A 19,749-nucleotide genomic window follows, 5' to 3' on the forward strand; every position below is an offset into this window, starting at 1 on the left:
GGTAGATGGGAGGGGCAAGGCCCAGGCTCTGGGAGGCTTAAGTTGGGGGCAGGCTGCCCCAAGCAGCCGCAGGCTAGAGGAAGGGGAGTGGGTCCCCAGAGGCGGCCTTAGGGCTTCAGAAAACCCTTGGAGGGGAGGAGGGAAGCAGGGAAGCAGAGCAAGGCTGGGTGGAGGAGTGGGGCTAGTCCTAGTCAATCCCCAAGATCCCACATTCCTGGGGGGCTGCTGGGCTTCCTGGTGCCAGCTACACCTGCCCTGTGGGCACGGAGTAGGGCAGGTCTGGGTAGCCAGGTGCCCTCCCACAGCGCTCCCTCTCCCACGGCCGACTAGTTGTCCGGGAGCGGGTGGATCGTCTGTTGGCAAGCCTGCGCCTTCACACAGTTTTCCTTTTATAGAAACACTCATTTCTCCCCACACACTGCGCACAGCTCCCCTGGGGCACACAACACATCTCCCGGGCCAGCAGTGGAGCGCAGCCAGCCTACTCGGTGGCCACAGCCCACAGTGCCAGGCCCACTGGTTCCAAGGCACATTTGATCGATGGGGGAAGGAGAGACAAGGGCCAGGTTTGGGACTGCAGGTGTGGTTCCTGGAGATAATCTCCAAGGCTGACTGAGGGTGCCCATCCCAGTTACCCACAGCTCCCAGCACCTCCCCAGATCAAGGGAAAGAGGTGTGTGTATCTCAGCTGTGCCTGGTGTTGGGGAACAAGATGGTAAATATCTCCCCCTGAAGCTAGAGAAACGTGTCAACAGGATTGGGTCAGAAGTATGCAAAAGCCAGGCCTGGGTTCCACTTCCAGCCCAGCTGAACACTAGGCACGTGGCTAAGGGCAAGTCTCTCTTAAGTGCCTGGACCTCAGTCCCCTGACCTGTAGAACAGGGATACGAGCAAAGCTGAGTTCATCTCACCATACCAGAGAGCTCGGAAAAGGAGGCCCTAACTAAACATGCTGCTTAGCACACGGTCGCTCCATAGCATTTATTATCATCATTACCGCTCAGAGGCAGGGAGAAGTGAGAAGGCGTGAGAGGTGGGGTGGGGTCGCAGGGGGGCCAGCAGGAGGAAGCAGGGGGGGGCCGTGGGGGCGGAGGTTGACATGAGGGAGGGCGCGCTGACCTGTACTGGGGCCCAGGCTGGGGGCAGGGATGAGCCTGCCCCGCACTCCTCTTCCACCAAAGGTGCCACACATCCTGGACACAGCAGCCACAGTGGGTCCGTCTCCGGGGCAGGCCGTGCAGGATATTATTAGTAAGCAACCATTCACCCCTTAGGCCCGAGAGAGCTCTGGTAGGGCCGGAGCTCAAGGAGGGCTCAGCACTCAATCACGGTGAAACTGAGGGTGGTCAGAAGACAGGAGTGGTGGACAATGGGTGTCCCCACTTTCAGGAAAGGACGTAACACTCATGCCCACAGGCAGGACAATAGCAGAGCCACTTACACGCTGGGGAAGGAGGGGGTCGGTGCGGGAATCCTTCTCCCACCCAGGATTCAGAGTGCAGAGGAGAAGGGGACAGGACAGATAAAGGCACGAGGTGGGACTTCCGGCCAGGCCAAGGGGAAGATGAGCGGGGTTAAAGGAGGGAGGGGCTGGACTTCTCTTAACGCCCGGGCCCCGGGCTGGGGGTTCCGGGCCAGGATCTTCAGCGCAGTCCTGGCCAGGAGGTGCCCCTGCCCGGGTGGCCCTCGGAGACACAGTTAAGGGCGGGCCCAGAGCGCCGCGCCCCTCACACCAAGGCGTAGTCAAACTGCCCACGCTCGAGCGCCTCCTTGTGGTCGGTCCAGGACGAGGCGGGCATGCGGCTGTAGGGGTCGAGCAAGATGCGCACGCAGCGCACCATCAGCAGCACCAGCACCACGAGCAGGCAGAGCACGAAGGCGAACACCGTGCGCTGCTCTGCGTCCAGGCCCGCACCCACTGGGGGTCCTGTCGACGGCGGCAGCGGCTCCGGTGACAAAGTCCACGTCGCGCTCATGGCTCACATAGCCGCAAGCCCTGCGGAGGAGGGGGCCCGCCCGAGGCTGAAGGATGAGGCTACGCCCTCCCGCGCCTCCGCGTCGCCCTCTCCCGCCGCCGCCGCCCCCGTGTCGTGCCTTGCACATCCCCCCGCCCCGCGTCGCCGTCCCCGGGCTACGCCCATGCCCTGACCGCGGGCTTACCGCCACCACCACGCGGGGACCCAACTCTGGCAGTGCGCGCAGCGCAGGTGGGGGCGCTGAGAGCCGAGCCAGGAAGCCCCGACCGGCCCAGCCCGCGCACAACAGGTGCGAACGCGCGGTCAGTGGCCCGAGCTACACCGCGGGGGCGAGTCCCTGCTCTTCTAGCCTCACTCCCTTTGTTCTCTGCGGCCCGGGGACCCCTTCCCCCACCCACGCCGCCCCCGCCCCGGCGCGCCCCTCACCCTGGCTTCAACCTGGACTCGGACGGGCCGCCCGGCGGCCGCACTCTCTCCAGGGACCTGCACCGGCTCTGCTCTCGGCCTTTCTCCAGCGGCGGCGGCGGCAGCGGCAGCAGCGCCGGCGGCCCCGGCTCAGCCCACCCCACCCGCCCCTGGAGCGGCGGAGACCGAGGCAGGCGAGCCGCGCGCCAGCCGGGCCGCCGCGGCTGTTCCCATGGAGACGGGGGCGGGGCCGCCGCGGGGGGCGGGGCTGCGCAGCGAGCGGCGCGCGGGAGGCTACCCTGTCCGGGCCTGCGCTGGGACAACACCCCCGCCCCAGGCCCCGGCAGGCGCTCAGCTCCAGGACTCCGCGAGCACTCGGGGCTTCACCCAGAGTGGACCGCGGCCACTCCTCTTCCACCAACACCTGGGACATCTCCGGCCTGACCTCAGCGCCTGCAGCCCCATCCTCCCCAACAGACCCCTCAGCCAAGACTGGAGAGTCCTAATACTGCCAATCACCACTCATATGGGCGGTCAAATTACCCCAGCCCTGAGGACCCCAACCCAATAGATACCCTGGGGGAGATCTTTTCTTAGTCACTGGTCTTCCTGTCAACAAGCAGGCAGGGTCCCAGCCAGGGCAAAGCCCTCCTCTCTGCAGTTCCTTCTCTTGACCTTGAACGCCTGGCCTCTCCATGACCAGCGGGCCGGCTCCCAGCCACCGGCCACCCACTCCCACAACCCCAGAGAAGCACACAGACCATCTAAATTGCTCTTCTGCACTTTGGTGTTTTATTATTTCCAAAGCTCAGGCTTATGTACAGGAAATAAGAGCACTGATAAAAAACAGACCTAAAATGGCCTGGCTGGTGTGGCCAGCAGGCCACGGGGAGCAGCAGCCCTTGTCCCACCTCCCCACCCCCAGGGGGAGTCCCCCTCCTAGGAGCCTCATGGCACTATGTGGCTGGTACATCCTTGGTGACAAGCTGCCAGCAGCCCCAGCCTGGAGCTGTGGGGCACATCTGCCACCACCAGACACTTCAGCAGCTGGCAACCCCTTCCTTGTCCGGTTGGTTTTCTAACTGCCCTGAGCTCAGGGCACAGACCACAGTCTTGTCCCCAGAGGTCTACAGTTGCCAGGGATGGTGCCCCTGTGTATGTGACCCACATGATCCAGCCTCAGCAAGGACCCTGGTCATTGCTGCCTCCTCAGAGGATCTGCTCTGTGCTAGAGGCAGAGATGTCCAGGAGGCGCCAGGCGGCATAGGGGTTGAGCTCGTCCTGGTCTCGGCAGAGTGCCCACATGTACAGCATGCGCAGTACCTTGTCCTGTGGAACAGAATGGGGCATGAGGGGCTGGGGCTGCTGCCAGGCCGGGGAGGATACAGACTGGATCAAGGAGGAATCTGGGTGCTGGGCTGGGTCCCCATGGGTCACTGCCCAGGACTTGGTAAAATCAGGCAGTTGATGCATCCTCTGATGACCAGGCCCAAACTCCCATCCTGGGGTTTCTCCCCATTCCCACCCAGTCACAGAAATTCCTGATTCCAAGCTAGCATCTGTGCAGGGTGGCCACAGGCAGGGTCTTGGATGTGGAAGACTGCACCCCCTCCCCCTAGAGGTCCCCACTCACCGGGTCACCCTCAACCACCTCGCCTTTGGAATTTCTGATCACCATCACCAGCTGGGCCTGGAAGGTGATGATCAGCACGGGACCCTGTTCCATCATCTTGCCCATGGCCAGCTGCAGGTAACAGAGAAGGAAGCAGGCCTCAGAGAAGGGCCTGGCCCTCCTGCTGCCCCTGGAGGCGGGAACTTCTGCTGGAAGGAGGCCTGGACACCTCTTTCTGCTGAGGGTACTGTGCCCCTTCCTCCTGGGCACTGCCACTCAGACCAGGGCTGGCCCATTTTGGGGAGGGGGGCATTTCCCATGAGACTCTTCCCACAGAAAATTTCAGAGACCAGGACTTAGACTGTGAATGTGTGTAAGGGCCACAGGGTGAAAGAGAGGGGGAGCTAGCTCCGGCATGACTCCCGCTCCCCAGAGGAAGGAAATCGGGGGGACCTGGTGGACCAGCCCACTGGGGGCTCATAGGAGTGCAATGTCTGGGCAGCACCCACCAGCTGACTAAGAACACGGGGGCTCCTGGAGGCATGATGGAGTCACATGCTGATAGAACAATCAGAAGTTAAAAAATATCATTGCTGAATACACAGACGGCACCCAACCTTGAGCATCCTAACCTAGCCCAGCCTGCCTTAGGCGTGCCATGACACTTACGTTAGCCTACATTTGGGCAAAACTCTAACACGAAGCCTATTTATAATAAAGTTATTACAAGGAATTTTAAGTCAAAATTCTAAGTACAGTTTCTACCAAATGTGTATGCTTTTGCACCATCACAAAGCAAAAAACTGTGAAACCATCCAAGTGGGGACCACCTGTATCCCAGCCACAGGACTATGGAGGTTCTGTACAGAAAGGGACCCTGCAGTCATTTAAATGCCTGCCTGCACTGTCAGTGCTAACCAACAGATTGTCCCAGTCCAGATGAGGCCGTTCCCTGTGCGGACCACAGCTCCCATCCCTCCGGGCTTGACCCTCAGAGGTGCTTACGTCGATGTTGTCGATGTCCAGGACACGTGAATGGAACTGGAGGCCCAGGGCCTTGGCCTGCTGGATCGGGTGGGCCAGCTGACTGTAGGTCTGCAACGAGAGGCCAACATGCTGGTGTGGATGGCCATCCAGGGCAGGTCACAGACTCCGCTCCACTCGGAGCCAGGTCTACACACCCTGGCGCCTGGGTGAGCAGACAGTGGGAGCAGAGGCCAAGAGCATAGATCCAAGAGGAGGTAGGTGCCACCCACTTGCTGGCCTGAATCACACACTTGCCTCCCATTATGGGAAGAATGAGTCTCCTAAGTGAAAGCCAATTAATCAGCAAACGAGTAATTCTGCTGGAACGCAACCCAAAGCACTCCCAGGGCGAGGGGGTGGACCCTTGGCTGGTCTTCAACACTTGGGTATGCACCTCCGTTGGACTCTTGGCCTGGAACCTCGCGCCTCTTCTAGGATTTGTCCTAAACCTGAGGAAGCCTCGCTCATGGATCAGTCCCAAATGACACCCTCACTGCTCTGCCTGCTGCCGGACTTCGACACAGCCCCCAAGACACGCAGCCGTGGACATTTCCACTAGAGGCTTCTCTGGGCTGGGCAGGCACCTAGGATGCACGATGCTCTGAAGGCATCTACTTTTTATGGAAATAAATGATCCTCTAAAAGAAAAAAAAAAAAAAATAGTGCCAATCCAGCTTGTTGGGCTTCTTAGAGATGACATTTCAAAAACACCTCGATGCGAGCAGCTAGAACTTCAGCTGTGTTTCCAGGGGCACCAGCAGCTCTCTGGCAAAGATGATCAGCCATAGCCTAATGGTCCCAAATTAAACAAAAAAAAAAAAAAAAAGAGAACCCACAACTCATAAATGCCTGCTGGATTAGTCACCATGCAGGGGAGTATTTAAAAGGAAAACCTGACAGAATCTTCTGCTTTTTCCAAGTTGTTTGTGAGCAGGGTACAGAATAGAATGAGCCAAAAAATAGACTGAATTGCTTCAAAGAAGCTGGGAGGAGAAACAAGACATATGGCAGAGAGGCAGCTCAGGGAGAGCGAGCAGGGCAAGGCAAGGTGGCCTGAGCAGGGGGAGCTGGGAGCTCCGCCCACATGGGGAAGCTGCCAAGAGCAGGTGGACAGGGGGTGCTCCAGGGGATGCCTGCCTGGCCTCCCTGCACCGACTCTGATGGTGGTCCCAGGACCCTGAGCCCCAGACTCTGGGCAGCAGCAGGGCCTTGTCAGGACATGCTGCTCCTCCCTGGGCGGTAAGTCTGTGAACACTTTGTTTTGATCTGTGTTTCAAGATCTTTTAGGAACAGCCTACGGATCAGCTGGGTACTCTGTACATCTGGGTTGGCAGTGTGCCCTTGCACCCCAATGAGGTAGGTGTGGTGACAAAGTTTGGCTTAGGGGACAGGTGAGCCAGGGTAGTCAGGCACGTGCCACACCATGTGTGGGACTCAGGAGTGCCAAGGGAACATTTGGTGTCTGTACCCCAGGGGTATTTGACCTTTTTCACCTTCTGCCTGACCCCTGGCCCTGTCTGTACCCCAGGCCATCTTGGTCCTGGGGTCCTGCATCATATCTTTAAAGTCACCTGACCAGAGCAGGAAAAGCAGGAAAAGATGCTCAATTAATTATGGCTCTCTTTAATAAAACATTTTTTTTGTGGTATCAGGGCTTGAACATAGGGGTGTTCTACCTCTGATATTCTGAGTTGCATCCGCAGCCCTTCTTTTTTTTTGGCAGGGGGGTATGGGGAACTGAACCCAATGGCACTCTACCACTGAACCACATCCCAGACCTTCTTATGTTTTGAGACAGGGTCTCGCCAAGTTGCTGGAGTTGACCTCCAACTTGAGATCTTCCTGCCTCAGCCTACAAAGTAGCTGGATGACAGGTGTGCACCACCATGCTCGGCCCTTAATCAGAATTATTTTAAGATGAGGGGGTGGGCAGGAGGCCCAGGAAAACTGGCAGCACTGTGACCTCAGGTTGTCCCTTGGCACTGAGTAGGAGGGACCCTTTCTGAGGAGCTTCTGTCTGCATGCAGAGGACCTGGCACCCACGGGCACAGATGTGCAGAGGAAGGGATGGAGGGGCTGGCTGTGGGAATCTGCACGAGGCAGGCATATCTGATGTGACGCTCATGGGCACAGACACATTTGCTGAGATGGGGGCTGGCTGTGGGCTCTGTGCCAGCCAAGCGTCTGACACAGACTCCTCCCCCACCAGAGCCAGGGCCTGTCCTGCTGTTTTATCCCTGAGCCACCTAAGCAGACCACCTTCACACATGGCCTCTTTCGGGGGCCGCAGGAACTGGGCATGGAACCCAGGGGCTCTCTAGGTAAGCATTCTACCCCTGAGGCACATCTAGCCCTTCCGGTATTTTTTTTTTGGCAGAAAAAGAGAAAGAAAAAAACAGTACTCACAGCTTCATAGCACCAATCTTTGAGAATGTCGAGCTCTCCAGAAATCATGGCCTAAAAAGGGAAAAGAAAAAAATAAGTGTGAAAAAGTAAGTGGGCTTTTGAGGCAGAACTCTAGAGAACATTCCCTGGTGGGGCCTTTCCTCAAAGATCCCTGGTCCCTCAGACTGTGGGTTAGAGAATAAGCATCCACAGGAACCTGGGGATAAGGCTGGGTCTAGTCCTGACTAGACCCAGAGAAGTGCCAGGAGAGGGGAGGGGGCAGGAAGGAGCCAAGCAGAGGCCCAGCACCCCAAGAGAACTGCCGTGCTGTAGCTGCTGCTCTTGGGACTCTCTCATTCCGCTCCTCCCAGCCCTGCCTAGGTGGTAAGGACAAGGGGACAGAGGGACTTCCTGTGGCCCCACTATAGGCCTGAAGAAAGCCTGGTCTGCCTGGGTGGGGGCTGCCCAGGCTCCTGCCACACTGGGGGGCTACAAAGAGGCAGAGACAAGACACCTGGCCTTGGCTGGCAGGTGGCTGCAGTCTGACTTCAGCAACGCACCCCCTCCCCACTCACAGACCAAAGTGGGAACAAGAGGGGCTAAATGTGGATTCTGGGATCACCAGAGACAAGGCCCAGGAAAAGTCCCCAGGCTACAGGTGTGGCAGGGGCACCCTCAGTCAGAGAATGAGTGCAGCAGCTCCCTGCATCTCCCTGACCCCTGGAAGGCCACTCCCAGGCACCTGTGAGGAACAGCTCAGGCCGGGAGGAGGGAAATGACACCAGGAGGCACAGGGCAGGGCACGGGGAGGCAGGGTGGCTGCCTGACCATAGAAGAGGAAGAGGACCCATTCCTGCAGCAGCCACGCTCTGGGCAGGCCAGACCCCCAACAGTCACCACGGCAGGAGCAGTGTGGACCATGGGTAAGGGTCAAGCCCTCTTCTGAGACCCCTGTCTAGACTGTGTGAAGTTAGGCATCTGCACCCTGGGCAAGGCAGAGGGCACAGCCTGAGGGGCAGCTGCAGCCAAAGAGGAGTCTGGAAGTATCTGCCCAGAAGACAGTTCCAGCAGCCACACTCCCCTGGGGGACACTGGATTTGAACCCAGGGTGCTGCCTGGGTGGAAGAAGTGTGCCAGAGAACCAGCCACGCTGGGAGGGGCCCTGCTGGGCTTGGCGAGCACCTCCAGGACGTTGGGGATAATGTCATTCTCGCACTGCTGCAAAAACCGGTCCTTGTCGAAGGCTGGGTCCACCCGCAGGATCTCTGTGAGCACCTCCGACATTTCTGTCTTGGAAAACAGACCTCCTATGGGAACGGAAGCCTTGGATGAGTCCGGGCCCTGGTTCCCTTGCCACTGCCCGTCAGGGTGCACAGGACCCTTCCTGCACCACAGCACTCACCCAGCAGGTCAGTGACCTTGTCAGTCAGGGCCCGGGATGCCCGGATGAGCACGTTGTCGCTCTCATCATACTTCATCTTCATCTCAAAGAACCCTGTGGGGAATGGGGTTGAGGAGGGCCCCTTCCACAACGACGTCCAACTCCACAGCCTCTGGGTACCCCTTGAAGCCCCTGTGAGGCCCACCCTCAACACGACTGTGCCCCAGAGGGGATCCCTAAGCCTGCCTCCTCATGTGTGCACAGGACTGCTGCCTGCTGACCTACCTGGCGAGGTCATGGAGACCCTCGGCCGGGGCCCTAGTGGGGCTGTGCAAGTTATGAGGTGCCACCCCAGCTGGCTGTGGCTTCCACTACAAAGGAAACAGAGGCCTCTAGTGGTCCTCCCAAGACAAGGAACCGGGGCAAGTGGCCTGTTGGCTCTCTGGCTCAGCACCTGGGAAATCCCATGTCCAGTACAAGGCAACTCCAGCCCCAGTGGCTGCCATGGGACCCTGGGCTGGCCCTGACCTCTGAAAGCACCAGGGCTCCTGCTGTCCTGACCGTTCCATGAGGGAGCGATTGCCTGGCATCTTGGTAGCAGAATCTACAACTGAACCATCAGGTGGCCTCCTAAAGGTGACCGGCCCTTTCTAAACTGTCTCCTTTTCTACAAAATGGGAATCTGTTCAGTGGCCAGAGTGGCACTGCCCAGTCAGTGTCCGTGCGTATCTCCTAGCCAGAATTTGACAGGATGGCGTACTCACGATTGAACACCACGTTGTTGTCTTTGAAGTCCTTCCACTGCTGGTACCACTTGGAGTCCTTGTGCAGCACAACTCCCAGAGCTTCCCTGGCCAAGATGGGGACAGCTGGCATGAGCTGCAGCCCTGGCACTATTGGGCCCCCCCTTTGCCACAGGAGGGACAGCAGAGGACAACCCCAAGCCCATGGCTGCAATGACTCCACCCTCACCTCCTGCCCTCTCACGCCCCTTGTCCCACCCTTCTGGCTCCCTCCAGTTCTCTAGAGGGAACAGAAAGCCCAAGCAGCGAGGAGGCCTTAGGCAGGAGCCTCCCGTGGGCCCTTGGGCTGACCACAGGGCAAGGTCCTGAGGATGGCAGTGAGGGGCAGTCTGGGACCTACTCATTGGGCTCAAAGACTTTCTCTTCTTTGAACTTCTCTCCTGCAAACTCTGTCCTCTTCCTCAGCCGCTCAGGCTTGCGGTAAGGCCCCGTCTGCCCCAGCACACTCTCATCGATCTCCTTCTTCACAGACTCCACCCCCTGGGGGAGGGCAGCAGACTCTGAATACCTGGGTGGCCGCCAGCCCCACCCCGACTCCACCTCTGCACCACGCTGCCTGACCCAGCTCCACTCACCTGGGACAGGGCCTTGAAGGCCGCCGTCTTACCCAGCTTCTCCCCTCCCTTGGACACAGACTCAGCAGACTGCTTGGCCGTCTTGGCGGCTTCTTCCATCCCCTCCTTGATCTTCCGGCCAAGGTCACTCTTGCTGACTTCGTCAAGACTCTACTGACACAGACAGAGGGGGTGGGCATTCACATAGCACCCACCCAGGCCTGATGGGTCCGTCACTTGGAGCTAAGACCAATGGCACATACTCCAGAATATACTGCATTCAATTCCTGGGATGCTGAACCCCTGGGCTCCACACCGAATACTGGATTTACTGGCCTCTCCCCAAAATAGGTAGGAGTCCCCCAGGGAGCAAGAACCACCCAGCAACAGGGATTCTAAGGAAAAGCAGTGTGGGGTGAGTGGCAGTGAAGGTGCCCGATGCAGGGTCCCAGACCTGCACCCAGGCCGCCCCTCCAGGTCTCACACCCACCTCCCCCGCTTAAATGAGGATACGGCACCCCCCCACTTTCTATTTTTGGCCAGGAAGAACAAAAACCCTCATTTTTTCTTATTCTCACTAGTCTCAGGCACTGACTTGGCAGCTAGCCACTCTGCAGGTGGGCCACAGTCCCACCTCATCTCGAGAGGCTCCTGGACAGTGTGGCTGCACACATGGTCCCCCCACACCTACCCCACCACTGCAGGTCAGCCCAAGAGTCTACTCCCCCTGCTGTCAACAACCCACCAGGGCTCATGGTTACTGTGACCCCAGAGGGTTCCCAGCCACACCTGCCCATTACCTCCTTCACTGTCCCCGTCAGCTCCCCCAGCTTCTTCTTTATTGCCTCGCTGGTACGCACGGTCTCCGACTCAATGGTTTTCTACAGTAAAGAACGTCGCTGCTTTTAGTTCCTGTACAAGTGAGCTCTACCTTATAACCAGAAGTCCCAGGAGGCACTTTCTCTGTAGCCCAAACTCCCCAAAGTCCCCTCCTACAGGTTCCTCACAGCCCACAGCTGGGCTGGTGTCTCAGAAGCTGCAGGATCCTTGCCAAAGACCGCAGGCTAGGGCCACCTGGCAGCTACCTCCTGAGCCTGGGTGCCCCAGGACCAGTTCTTCCTCTGGGTGGCAGGAGGTGGTCCCCTATTCACTCAGCAGCAGTGTTACCTTGGGTGGCAGCTCTTGGCTTGATTCTTATCTCACTCTGCCTCCCACCCTGGCCACCTTCCCCAACCTCAGCCCGATGTCCCCAAATCACCCGCTCCTTGCCATCAAGTTGAACACACAGCAAGGCATTCCATCCTAATGAGCAACTTGGGGACACTCAGGGAAAAGGCCTCTTCCATGGCCTGTTAGGGTCAATAGAATAAAATGCCAAGTCAGAGGCGGTGGCACTCGCTTGTAAACCCAGCAACTTGAGGCTGACGCAGGAGGATCGCAAGTTCAAGGTCAGCCTCAGCAACTTAGCAAGGACCTAAGAAACTCAGTGAGACCCTATCTCCAAATACAAAAACACAAACAGGGTTGGGGATGTGGCTCAGTGGTTAAGCACCTTTGGGTTCAATTCCTGGCACCACCCATCCCCCCAAAAAGAATAAACTACCAAGTGACCTGAGGCTCAGGCACTCTTTTTTTTTTTTTTTTTTTTTTTTTTTTTTTTTTGAGGGAGAGCTGGGTGGGTACCAGGGATTGAACTCAGGGGCACTTGACCACTGTGCCACATCCCCAGTCACTCACCTTTAAGATGGGATGGATATGCTGTCCTTCCTGCAAAGCCTCTACATGGTGTACACATTAGAGGCTGCTGAGTCTAGTCTAGGCTAGTGCTTGGTAGCTGCTCAAGGAGAGACAGCAGTGGTACTTGATAATGACCCTGGCACTGTCACCCAGTTTCTACCACCACAACCAGCAGCTCTCAGGAGCAGTGCATCTAAGAGCTCGCGTGCCATAGGTCACCCAAGCGTAGATACTGACCCGGCAGGTTAGAAGAGTAAGACCCTGAGTGTCTCAGTTCCCAGGAGAAGCTGATGCTGATGATCTGTGGACCGTGTGTGTGTTTGTGTGTTGCCAGGGATGGAACCCAGGCCTCCTGCATGTTAAGCACACACTCTACCACTAAGCTACACCCCACAATGACACACTCTGTCCTGTAGAGAACCCTTGCAGAAACAAGACACCTGGGCAGCCCACTCCTGTCCTCTGGCTCCTCCTCAATGCAGCAGCCTCCCTCTTCACAAGCAACCCCTTCCTCAACCACCCTGGCCCTGCCCTGGGAATAAGTGTGTAGGGGTGGGAGTTATGGAGCAAAGGGACTCACGTATTTCCTTCTGGCTTCCTGGAGCGCATCAGACTCTTCCAGTTTCTTGGCCTCATCCCGGAATTTTTTAATACTTTCTTTCATCTCTTTATTTTTGGCTAATTCTTGTTTGATGTTATCTAGCAAGCCAGACAGAAAACCCTTTCTGTTTCCAGAAGAATATGATCTGGTCTAGAAAAAAATATAAAAGAAAGACTGGAAGAACACATACAGAAATACCCAGTAACCACTGAAGGACTGTGAGAGAGTCTAAATATTTCTTATTAATTCAGGTTCAAAAATGAATCCCTGGGCTGGGGCTGTAGCTCAGTGGTACAGCACTTGCCTCACACATGTGAGGTACTGGGTTCAATTCTCAGCACCAAATAAAAAATTTTAAAAATTAAAATAAAATAAAGGTATTGTGACCATCTACAACTAAAAATATTAAAAAAAAAAAAAAAATAACTATCTATTTCTCTCCTTTTTGTGGTGCTGGTGATCAAATCCAGGGCCTTGCACATGTCAGGAAGACACTCTACCACTGAGCCACATCCCCAGTCCCTCTCTCTTTTACTAATAAAAGACGAATTAAAAAGCACCTGATGATAGCCCTTTGTACTCACAGGTTCTACATCCTGGAATTCAACCAAACACAGATAAAAATATTTTTAAAAAGAAGCTGGGTGCAGTGGCACATGCCTATGATCCCAGAGACTGGGGAAGCTGAAGCAGAAAGATCACAAGTTCAAAACCAGCTCAGGCAACTTAGCCAGAACCTGTCTTAAAACAATAAAATAAAAAGAGCTGGTGATACAGCTCAGTGGTAGAACACCCCTCGGTTTAATCCCCAGAAACTGCATCTGTACTGAACATGTACAGACTTTTTCCTTTTCATTATTCCATAAATAAATGCTACGTCCACAGCAATTACTTCTTTAGCTATTTTAAGTCATTTAGAGATGATTTACAGTCTAGGGGAGAACTGTATAGATTCTATGCAAATATTATGCCATTTCATTGAGCCTCCTCAGATTCTGATATCCATAGTGGGTTGTGGAACCAATCCTCTGCAGATACCAAGGGAAACTGTGCATCCAACAAAGGAATACTGAGAAATAACCTCTCGAGCCATGAGGAAACCTGAAATGTATGTAAGTGTTAAGTCAATCTGAAAAGGCTCCAGACTGCATAATTCCAACTCTACAAAACTCTGGAAAAGGAAAAGCTATCGAGACGGTAAAAACTGATCAGTGGCTATTGCAGGAAGGAGTGATGAACAGGTAGAGCACAGAGGATCTTTGGGAGTGAAACTATTATGTATGAATTTGGATACATGTCATGGTATAATGATGGTCATGTGGCATTATCCATTTGTCAGGAGCCACATAACGTACAACACAAAAGTGATTCCAGTCAGGCATGGTAGCACACACCTGTAATCCTAGCGACTTGACAGACTGAGACAGGAGGATCACTTAGCAAAGCCCTCAATTTAGCAAGACCCTATCTCAAAATAACATAAAAGAGAATGGGGACGTAGTGGTAGCGCACCCCTGGGTTCAATCCCCAGTGCCAAAAAAACAAACAAAACAAAACAAAACAAAAAACCCAAAGGTAAATTACAGACTTCAGTAAATAACAACGTAACAATACTAGCTTATCAATTGTGACAGATGTCCCCCACATACTAGATGAGAATAACAGGGCAAACAGTGTGCCCAGATTAGGAGGAGGGGTTAGATGGAAACTCTCCATACTTCGTTCAGTTTTTTTATAAACCTAACACTGCTTTAAAATAAAGTCTATTAAAGGCAAAACAAAAACACAGGCTCCTTCCTCAACAGAAGAAACAGGACAAAAAATGGGCTAGGCTAGGTCCTCATGGGCATTCAGATACCCTTACATGAACCCAAGGGCAGATGTCAACACCAAAGGGATTTTGGTCCCGGGGATAAATCTGAAGGGACTCCATAGGCCCCAATCCCAAAAGATTCAGCACAAGTCTGCGACTCCTCCTGGCCCCTCTAGAAAAACTCTGGCCACTTCTGGTACCTAGTTCTCATTCATGTCACCCAGAGCCTGGTGACCAGCATGAACCTCCTTTCTTAGCCCACAGGAAAAGAATCACAGAGAGCCTGCGTCTTGGGAAAACCCAACACATCCAGGTGCAGACACAAGGGACGCTGGGAGAGAACCCAAGGTGCAGCTTGGGTTCTCTCCAAATACAGGAGCCAATGCCACATACTACTCCAGGACACACACTTCAGGTTGAAGCTAGAGTTCAATTCTGCTTTGCTACATGTATAGCTACAAGAGGGCTTAAAAAAAAAAAAAAAAAAAAAAAAAGGCTTAAAAAGTGATTTCAGATGCTTCTGCCATGATCTACTTGGGCACCCATCAAGTTTCTAATATTTGCTTGAATTGGCAACGTGGGGGGCACTGTGTCTGGCACCAGGCTATGGACTATAAGACCAGGAGGAGGTTCTCTGCATGGTGCTTGGCTGAGATGGATCCACTAAGGGCCCAACAGCTGGCAGCAGAGCTAGAGGTGGAGATGATGGCAGACATGCACAACAGAATGACCAGTGCCTGCCACTGGAAATGTGTGCCTCCCCACTACAAGGAAGCAGAACTGTCCAAGGGCGAGTCTGTATGCCTGAACCAATGTGTCTCCAAGTACCTGAACATCCATGAACAGATGGGCAAAAAGTTGACAAGAGCTGTCCATGCAGGATGAAGAGCTGATGAAGAGGGTGCAGCAGAGCTCTGGTCCTGCATGAGGTCCCAGACAGCACACACCTGGGGTGCGCCTTGCTCCTCCCAACTTGTTTAATAAAAATGCCCTGTATTGGGTGTCATGTGAAGACTGTCAGGCCTAGGCTCTCTCTCCAGAAGCCCTGAGTGTGGTAGAGCTGTCTTATGGACAGGATATTTGTTACATTGGTATGTGACTCTGTGTGTGTGTGTGTGTGTGTGTGTGTGTGTTAAAGAAAGTTTGTTGACCAAAAAAAAAAAAAAAAAAAGGTGATTTCAGAGAATCAAGAAACGGAAGTCACCAGGTGTGGTCACCACATATTGGATATGCCACAATAGCTGAGGGACTACTTTCTCAACAAAGTTGACTGCCTCCCTGGCCTTTTATCAAGCCAAAAAAGAAAGCAGCACCCAGCCTGGTGCTGCTCCTTAGGAGGGCTGGCCAGGCCTCTGGTTGGTAGACTGCACCCCCACTCCCATCCAAGCCTTTCTCCAAGGGAAGCACAGGTCCTAGGACCTTCAGGGATTGTGCTACCTTGCACCAGACTGTTTGCATATTCTGGGGCTGCAAACTGTGGGTATAGGGAACTACACAATAAAGAAAAGAATCATGGGGCTTTCTGCAACAGTTCTAGAACAGGATCAGGGAGGTAATTAACTGCCTGCAAGGAAGTAGCTGAGCCAAGGCCTTGGATGCAAGAAGAGAATGTGGGTTGCCCAACCATACAATTTGGGGGCTTCCAGTCTCACAGTTGTGACACTAACAGAAGCAGGGTTGAAGAGGAGTGATGTGGGCAAAGCCCAGGAACAACAGAGTGACTCTGTTTTGATGCCTAAAGGGCTGTTTCCCAAAAAATGGGACAATTATGCTTGGTGAGGAACCCAGAAGCAACAAGGAGAAAGAATCTGGCACAATACAGGGGCCTTCTCTCATCATCAGAGCACTCGATATGCTACTGTGAGGTGAGAGTGCCCAAGCACTTCCTGGCAAACTGAGAAGATCTAGCACACTGGACTCTGTAACTCCAAAGAACCTGGGCACACAGCCACACCCTTGAGATACCCCTAGAAGCATGAGCAACCTTGCAACCTCTCCTCTCTCCCCTGCCAACAAGTCCAACTTTTCAGACCCAGGATGCCACTCACCAGTGGCAGCTCTCCACCTGGCCGGCATATCTGGTAGGCTGATCCATGGGGTAGGTTGTGGCTGGAAAGAAACTGGATTCCACTGCCAAGGCATCTCTAATTGGGAGAGAAAAGAGAAAGGTCCATTCAAACAAGAGGCTGACTGGAAAGTAAGCAGACCACTCAAAAATGCAGGAGTCACCTGCAACACATTTGCCAATTTTGACTGCATGTTTGCTGTATGCTAGACAATCTGCAACCTTCCTAAGTCTGACAAGCCAAACAAATCTGATGGAAAGAGAAAATGCTGCATCTGCACTTCCAAGGCCTATTCCTGCCTCTGAAACTAGGAAGTGGGGGTTGGGGATCAGCAGGTCCCAGGAAATGTTGACCTGTGGGGAAAAAGGCTAAATATACCAGTACAACTTAATACCTTAGTCTGAAAGTGGATATGCTAAACCCCTATGCCAGTGGCAAGCAGTCTTCTCTAATAAGCTCACCCCACTTTTGCTAGCCTCCAAAGACAAAAGACCTGGACTTTCAGAGGCAAACCCATAACTTACTGCTCCACAGATAATGCTGAAATAAACCTGCAATGTCCTGGTCAAAAGTTGGACTGCAAGTAGAGCAATTTAGGGGAGTCATTCTGGGCAAAAACCCAGATAACTTCATGTGAAAGGCTACTTCTTCTCTTACCAAATGATGAATGTTAAACTGGATCCTATTCTACTCTGCACTCTAACATCTAGTACTGGAGCCTAGTACACTATAGTCAAACGACCTAACAGAACCACTCTTCTATTTCCTGGGCCTTTTCTTTCTGTCTCCTGTCTACCAGCTGTAGGAACCATCAGCAATATCCCAAATTCACATAGGTACCACTATTGCCTATGGTTAGTCAAGGATAACTCGTGGAAATGTAAGTAACTTGCTTTACTTCTCTGTATGTCTACACCCACTGATTCTGGAAGCACTAACACGAGCAATCCTATGAGGTAAAAGACGAGGTAATCTAATCTAGGAGAGGTCTCTCATGCTAGGATGAACCTGAGGTTAGTTTCACCTAACCTCGAATTTGCCCAAATCCAAACACGTGTAAATACAACCTCTAAGGAGAAATCAGTACTGATTCAAAGACATCTTTCATCTTGACATTCAGCTTCTTGTGAAATATTTTCCTTCCTCTTAATCCAAGGCTCTGGATTCAGGCTGATCGGGTTTTGGACCAGGTCAGTCACCTACTAGTTCTAGGGCTGTGGACAGGTGGCTTAACCCCTCCGAGCTTCTGGTTCCTTCGACTAATCAAACAGGTATCTTCTGAGTGTGCATTACAAGCCCTGATTCCCACCGCCCTATGGACCCAAGAGCTCTTAGCTCTTAGGGCGAGAATTAAGTCCCGCACTTCCACGCTGGGCGTTAGGAGAAGCGATGCTGGAAATGCCCTCGGCAGAGGACCTGGCATTTAAACGCGAGCTGTGAATGTCACTTTCTTTGCTTTCACCTGGCTTTTTCTCCAAGGGGCACTGCCACTCGGACCACCCTTCACTTCCCCGTGCAGATGGAGTCTGAAGAGCAAGTGAGAGAACTAGCTCCATTCCAGGCTCCGCGCACAGCCGCCCCCAGCCCGGTGAGCTCGGTCCCCACCCTCAGGCCTCGCTACATGCTCTCTGCCCGGGCCTCAGCTAGCCCAAAGACCCAACCCCAAGCTTCCCGTAGAGCCCACGGGAAGGGCCGCGGGAGCCAAGGGCCTGAGGAGGAGGAAGTCTCGGAGGCTGCGCACCCAGAGCCCCCTAAACCCACTCGCCAGCCCCGCACGTCTGCTCACCCGCGGACAGCGGCACCAGCAACCCCGCAACGCCGCCGCCGCCATGTTGGAAGATCCCGTGTGACCTTCTCGCGGCGCGGCCCGACGGCGTCATCCGCCGCGTCTGCCTAGTGCAAGCGGACCTGAGAAAAGCCGGCCTGGTGGGCGGGGCTTCACAGAGGGAGAGCTCTCTGACAGGGTATGACGTACTGGAGGGCGGAGAGAGAACTCCTGCGAGGGAGCGAAAGGTCCGTGGTAGGGGCGGGGCCTATGAGGGCCGGGGAATTTCTAGAGAGCTTGTCCTCTGATAGGGCAGGAATTTGGAAGAGCCCGGCACGTCATGTGACCGAATGTGGGTGGCCTCACAGGAAGCTCAAGGGGCGGGCACTCCTGTGAAGTGCAGACCTGTGGTTGGGCGAGATCGCGAGGGGGCGGAGCCTGCGGGCATGGATTGAGTCAGGATCGCTTAAGGGTCTAGTAGGTGGAGGGACTGTCTCGGGGTCGGCGGTCGGCGAGGAGGGATTTAACTGGACTCTGGCTGACTGTCCGGCGGACCAGATCAAGGTTGATTGGCTCTGGCTCTCCATGACAATGATTGACTGACAGGGACTGATAGACCGGCAAACGAGTTGCTCCAAGAACGAGGAGCGAAGAGCTCGCTCTTGTACAGCACTTTGAGAAGACTTCCTGCTGGTTCTGACCCAGCGCAGAAGGAAGCGAGACCTGGCTGGGCTGGTCTTGCCCCGAAGTTTGGTTTTCACTTGGAGAATGCCGCCATCAAGTGGCGGTACGCTGACATGGCCGTTCGATCTTTGGCTGGGGAGGAGGGGGGATGAGGCCTTGGGGGAGAGAATGTGAGTTGCTTGGTTGTCCTGTTTGAAGCCTTCTGCATTATCAACCTGTGATATGGACTTATGGGACTCGGTTCCTTGAAAAAGAGGCAGCTTCCTACCATGAGGCTCTATTCTCAAATTCATCACTTCCTGATTATTTTACTACATGTTACTATCTCTGCTCTCATGAGGTTATTGACATGTAGTCCTGGGCCACATACTGCCACTCAATCATGGACAGACCATATATATGACAAACCGTGGCCCCATAAAATTATAAAGACATTGTAATTGTATCACCTCATGACATTGTAGCTGTCATAAAAGCCCAATACATTACTCACCCTACTGTGCTGCCGATTGTTTAAAAGTATAGCACATACATTTGTGTACAGTACATAATACTTGAAAATGATAATAAATGACTATTTATTGATTTATGTATTACTATACTTTTGTTATTTCGAAGTGTACTCCTCTTCTTATTAAAATGTTTATTGAATCCCAGTTCATTGGGAAGTTGAGGCAGAAGGATCACAAATTAGAGACCAACTTCAGCAATTTAGCAAGTCTCTGGTTCAAAATAAAATAAAAGGGGCTGGGGATGTAGCTCAGTGGTAGAGCACTTGCCAAGCATAGTGGGAGCCACAGGATTCAATTCCCAGCATGGCAAAAAAATCACACACCTGTAATTCCAATGGTTTGGGAGGCTGCGGCAGGAGGATTGCGAGTTCAAAGCCAGCCTCAGCAAAAGCAAGGTGCTGAGCAACTCACTGAGACCCTGTCTCTCAA

The 19,749-nt window shown here is 54.0% G+C and overlaps 2 protein-coding genes and 1 pseudogene across 4 annotated transcripts; 1 reads left to right on the top strand and 2 right to left on the bottom strand.

The window, feature by feature from the left end:
* Positions 1-966: 966 nt before the first annotated feature.
* CTXN1 (cortexin 1) lies at positions 967-2,614 on the bottom strand. 2 transcript variants are annotated; one of them, XM_079116535.1, is made up of 2 exons: positions 2,415-2,614; positions 967-1,996 (listed from the first exon to the last, which is right to left on the bottom strand). In XM_079116535.1, the coding sequence occupies exon 2, from the start codon at positions 1,974-1,976 to the stop codon at positions 1,728-1,730; it is 249 nt and encodes an 82-aa protein (XP_078972661.1). In that variant the 5' UTR covers positions 1,977-1,996; positions 2,415-2,614; the 3' UTR covers positions 967-1,727. The 2 variants fall into 2 exon arrangements, with proteins under 2 accessions (XP_078972661.1, XP_078972660.1); XM_079116534.1 differs by having other exon boundaries at positions 2,403-2,613.
* Positions 2,615-3,154: 540 nt separating this feature from the next.
* Positions 3,155-18,286, bottom strand: TIMM44 (translocase of inner mitochondrial membrane 44). Its single transcript, XM_079116533.1, has 13 exons — positions 18,146-18,286; positions 16,342-16,437; positions 12,460-12,630; positions 10,943-11,023; positions 10,164-10,313; positions 9,929-10,068; positions 9,550-9,635; positions 8,807-8,899; positions 8,587-8,711; positions 7,426-7,476; positions 4,999-5,088; positions 4,015-4,125; positions 3,155-3,710 (listed from the first exon to the last, which is right to left on the bottom strand). The coding sequence occupies exons 1-13, from the start codon at positions 18,188-18,190 to the stop codon at positions 3,591-3,593; spliced, it is 1,359 nt and encodes a 452-aa protein (XP_078972659.1). The 5' UTR covers positions 18,191-18,286; the 3' UTR covers positions 3,155-3,590.
* LOC306647307 (mitochondrial import inner membrane translocase subunit Tim10-like) lies at positions 12,661-15,420 on the top strand (annotated as a pseudogene). The gene has a single exon. The product of its transcript is annotated as a mitochondrial import inner membrane translocase subunit Tim10-like (transcript).
* Positions 18,287-19,749: the final 1,463 nt, after the last annotated feature.

This window comes from Sciurus vulgaris, assembly GCF_902686455.1.
Source record: "Sciurus vulgaris genome assembly, chromosome: 16".
In the NCBI taxonomy this organism is placed as follows: domain Eukaryota; kingdom Metazoa; phylum Chordata; class Mammalia; order Rodentia; family Sciuridae; genus Sciurus; species Sciurus vulgaris.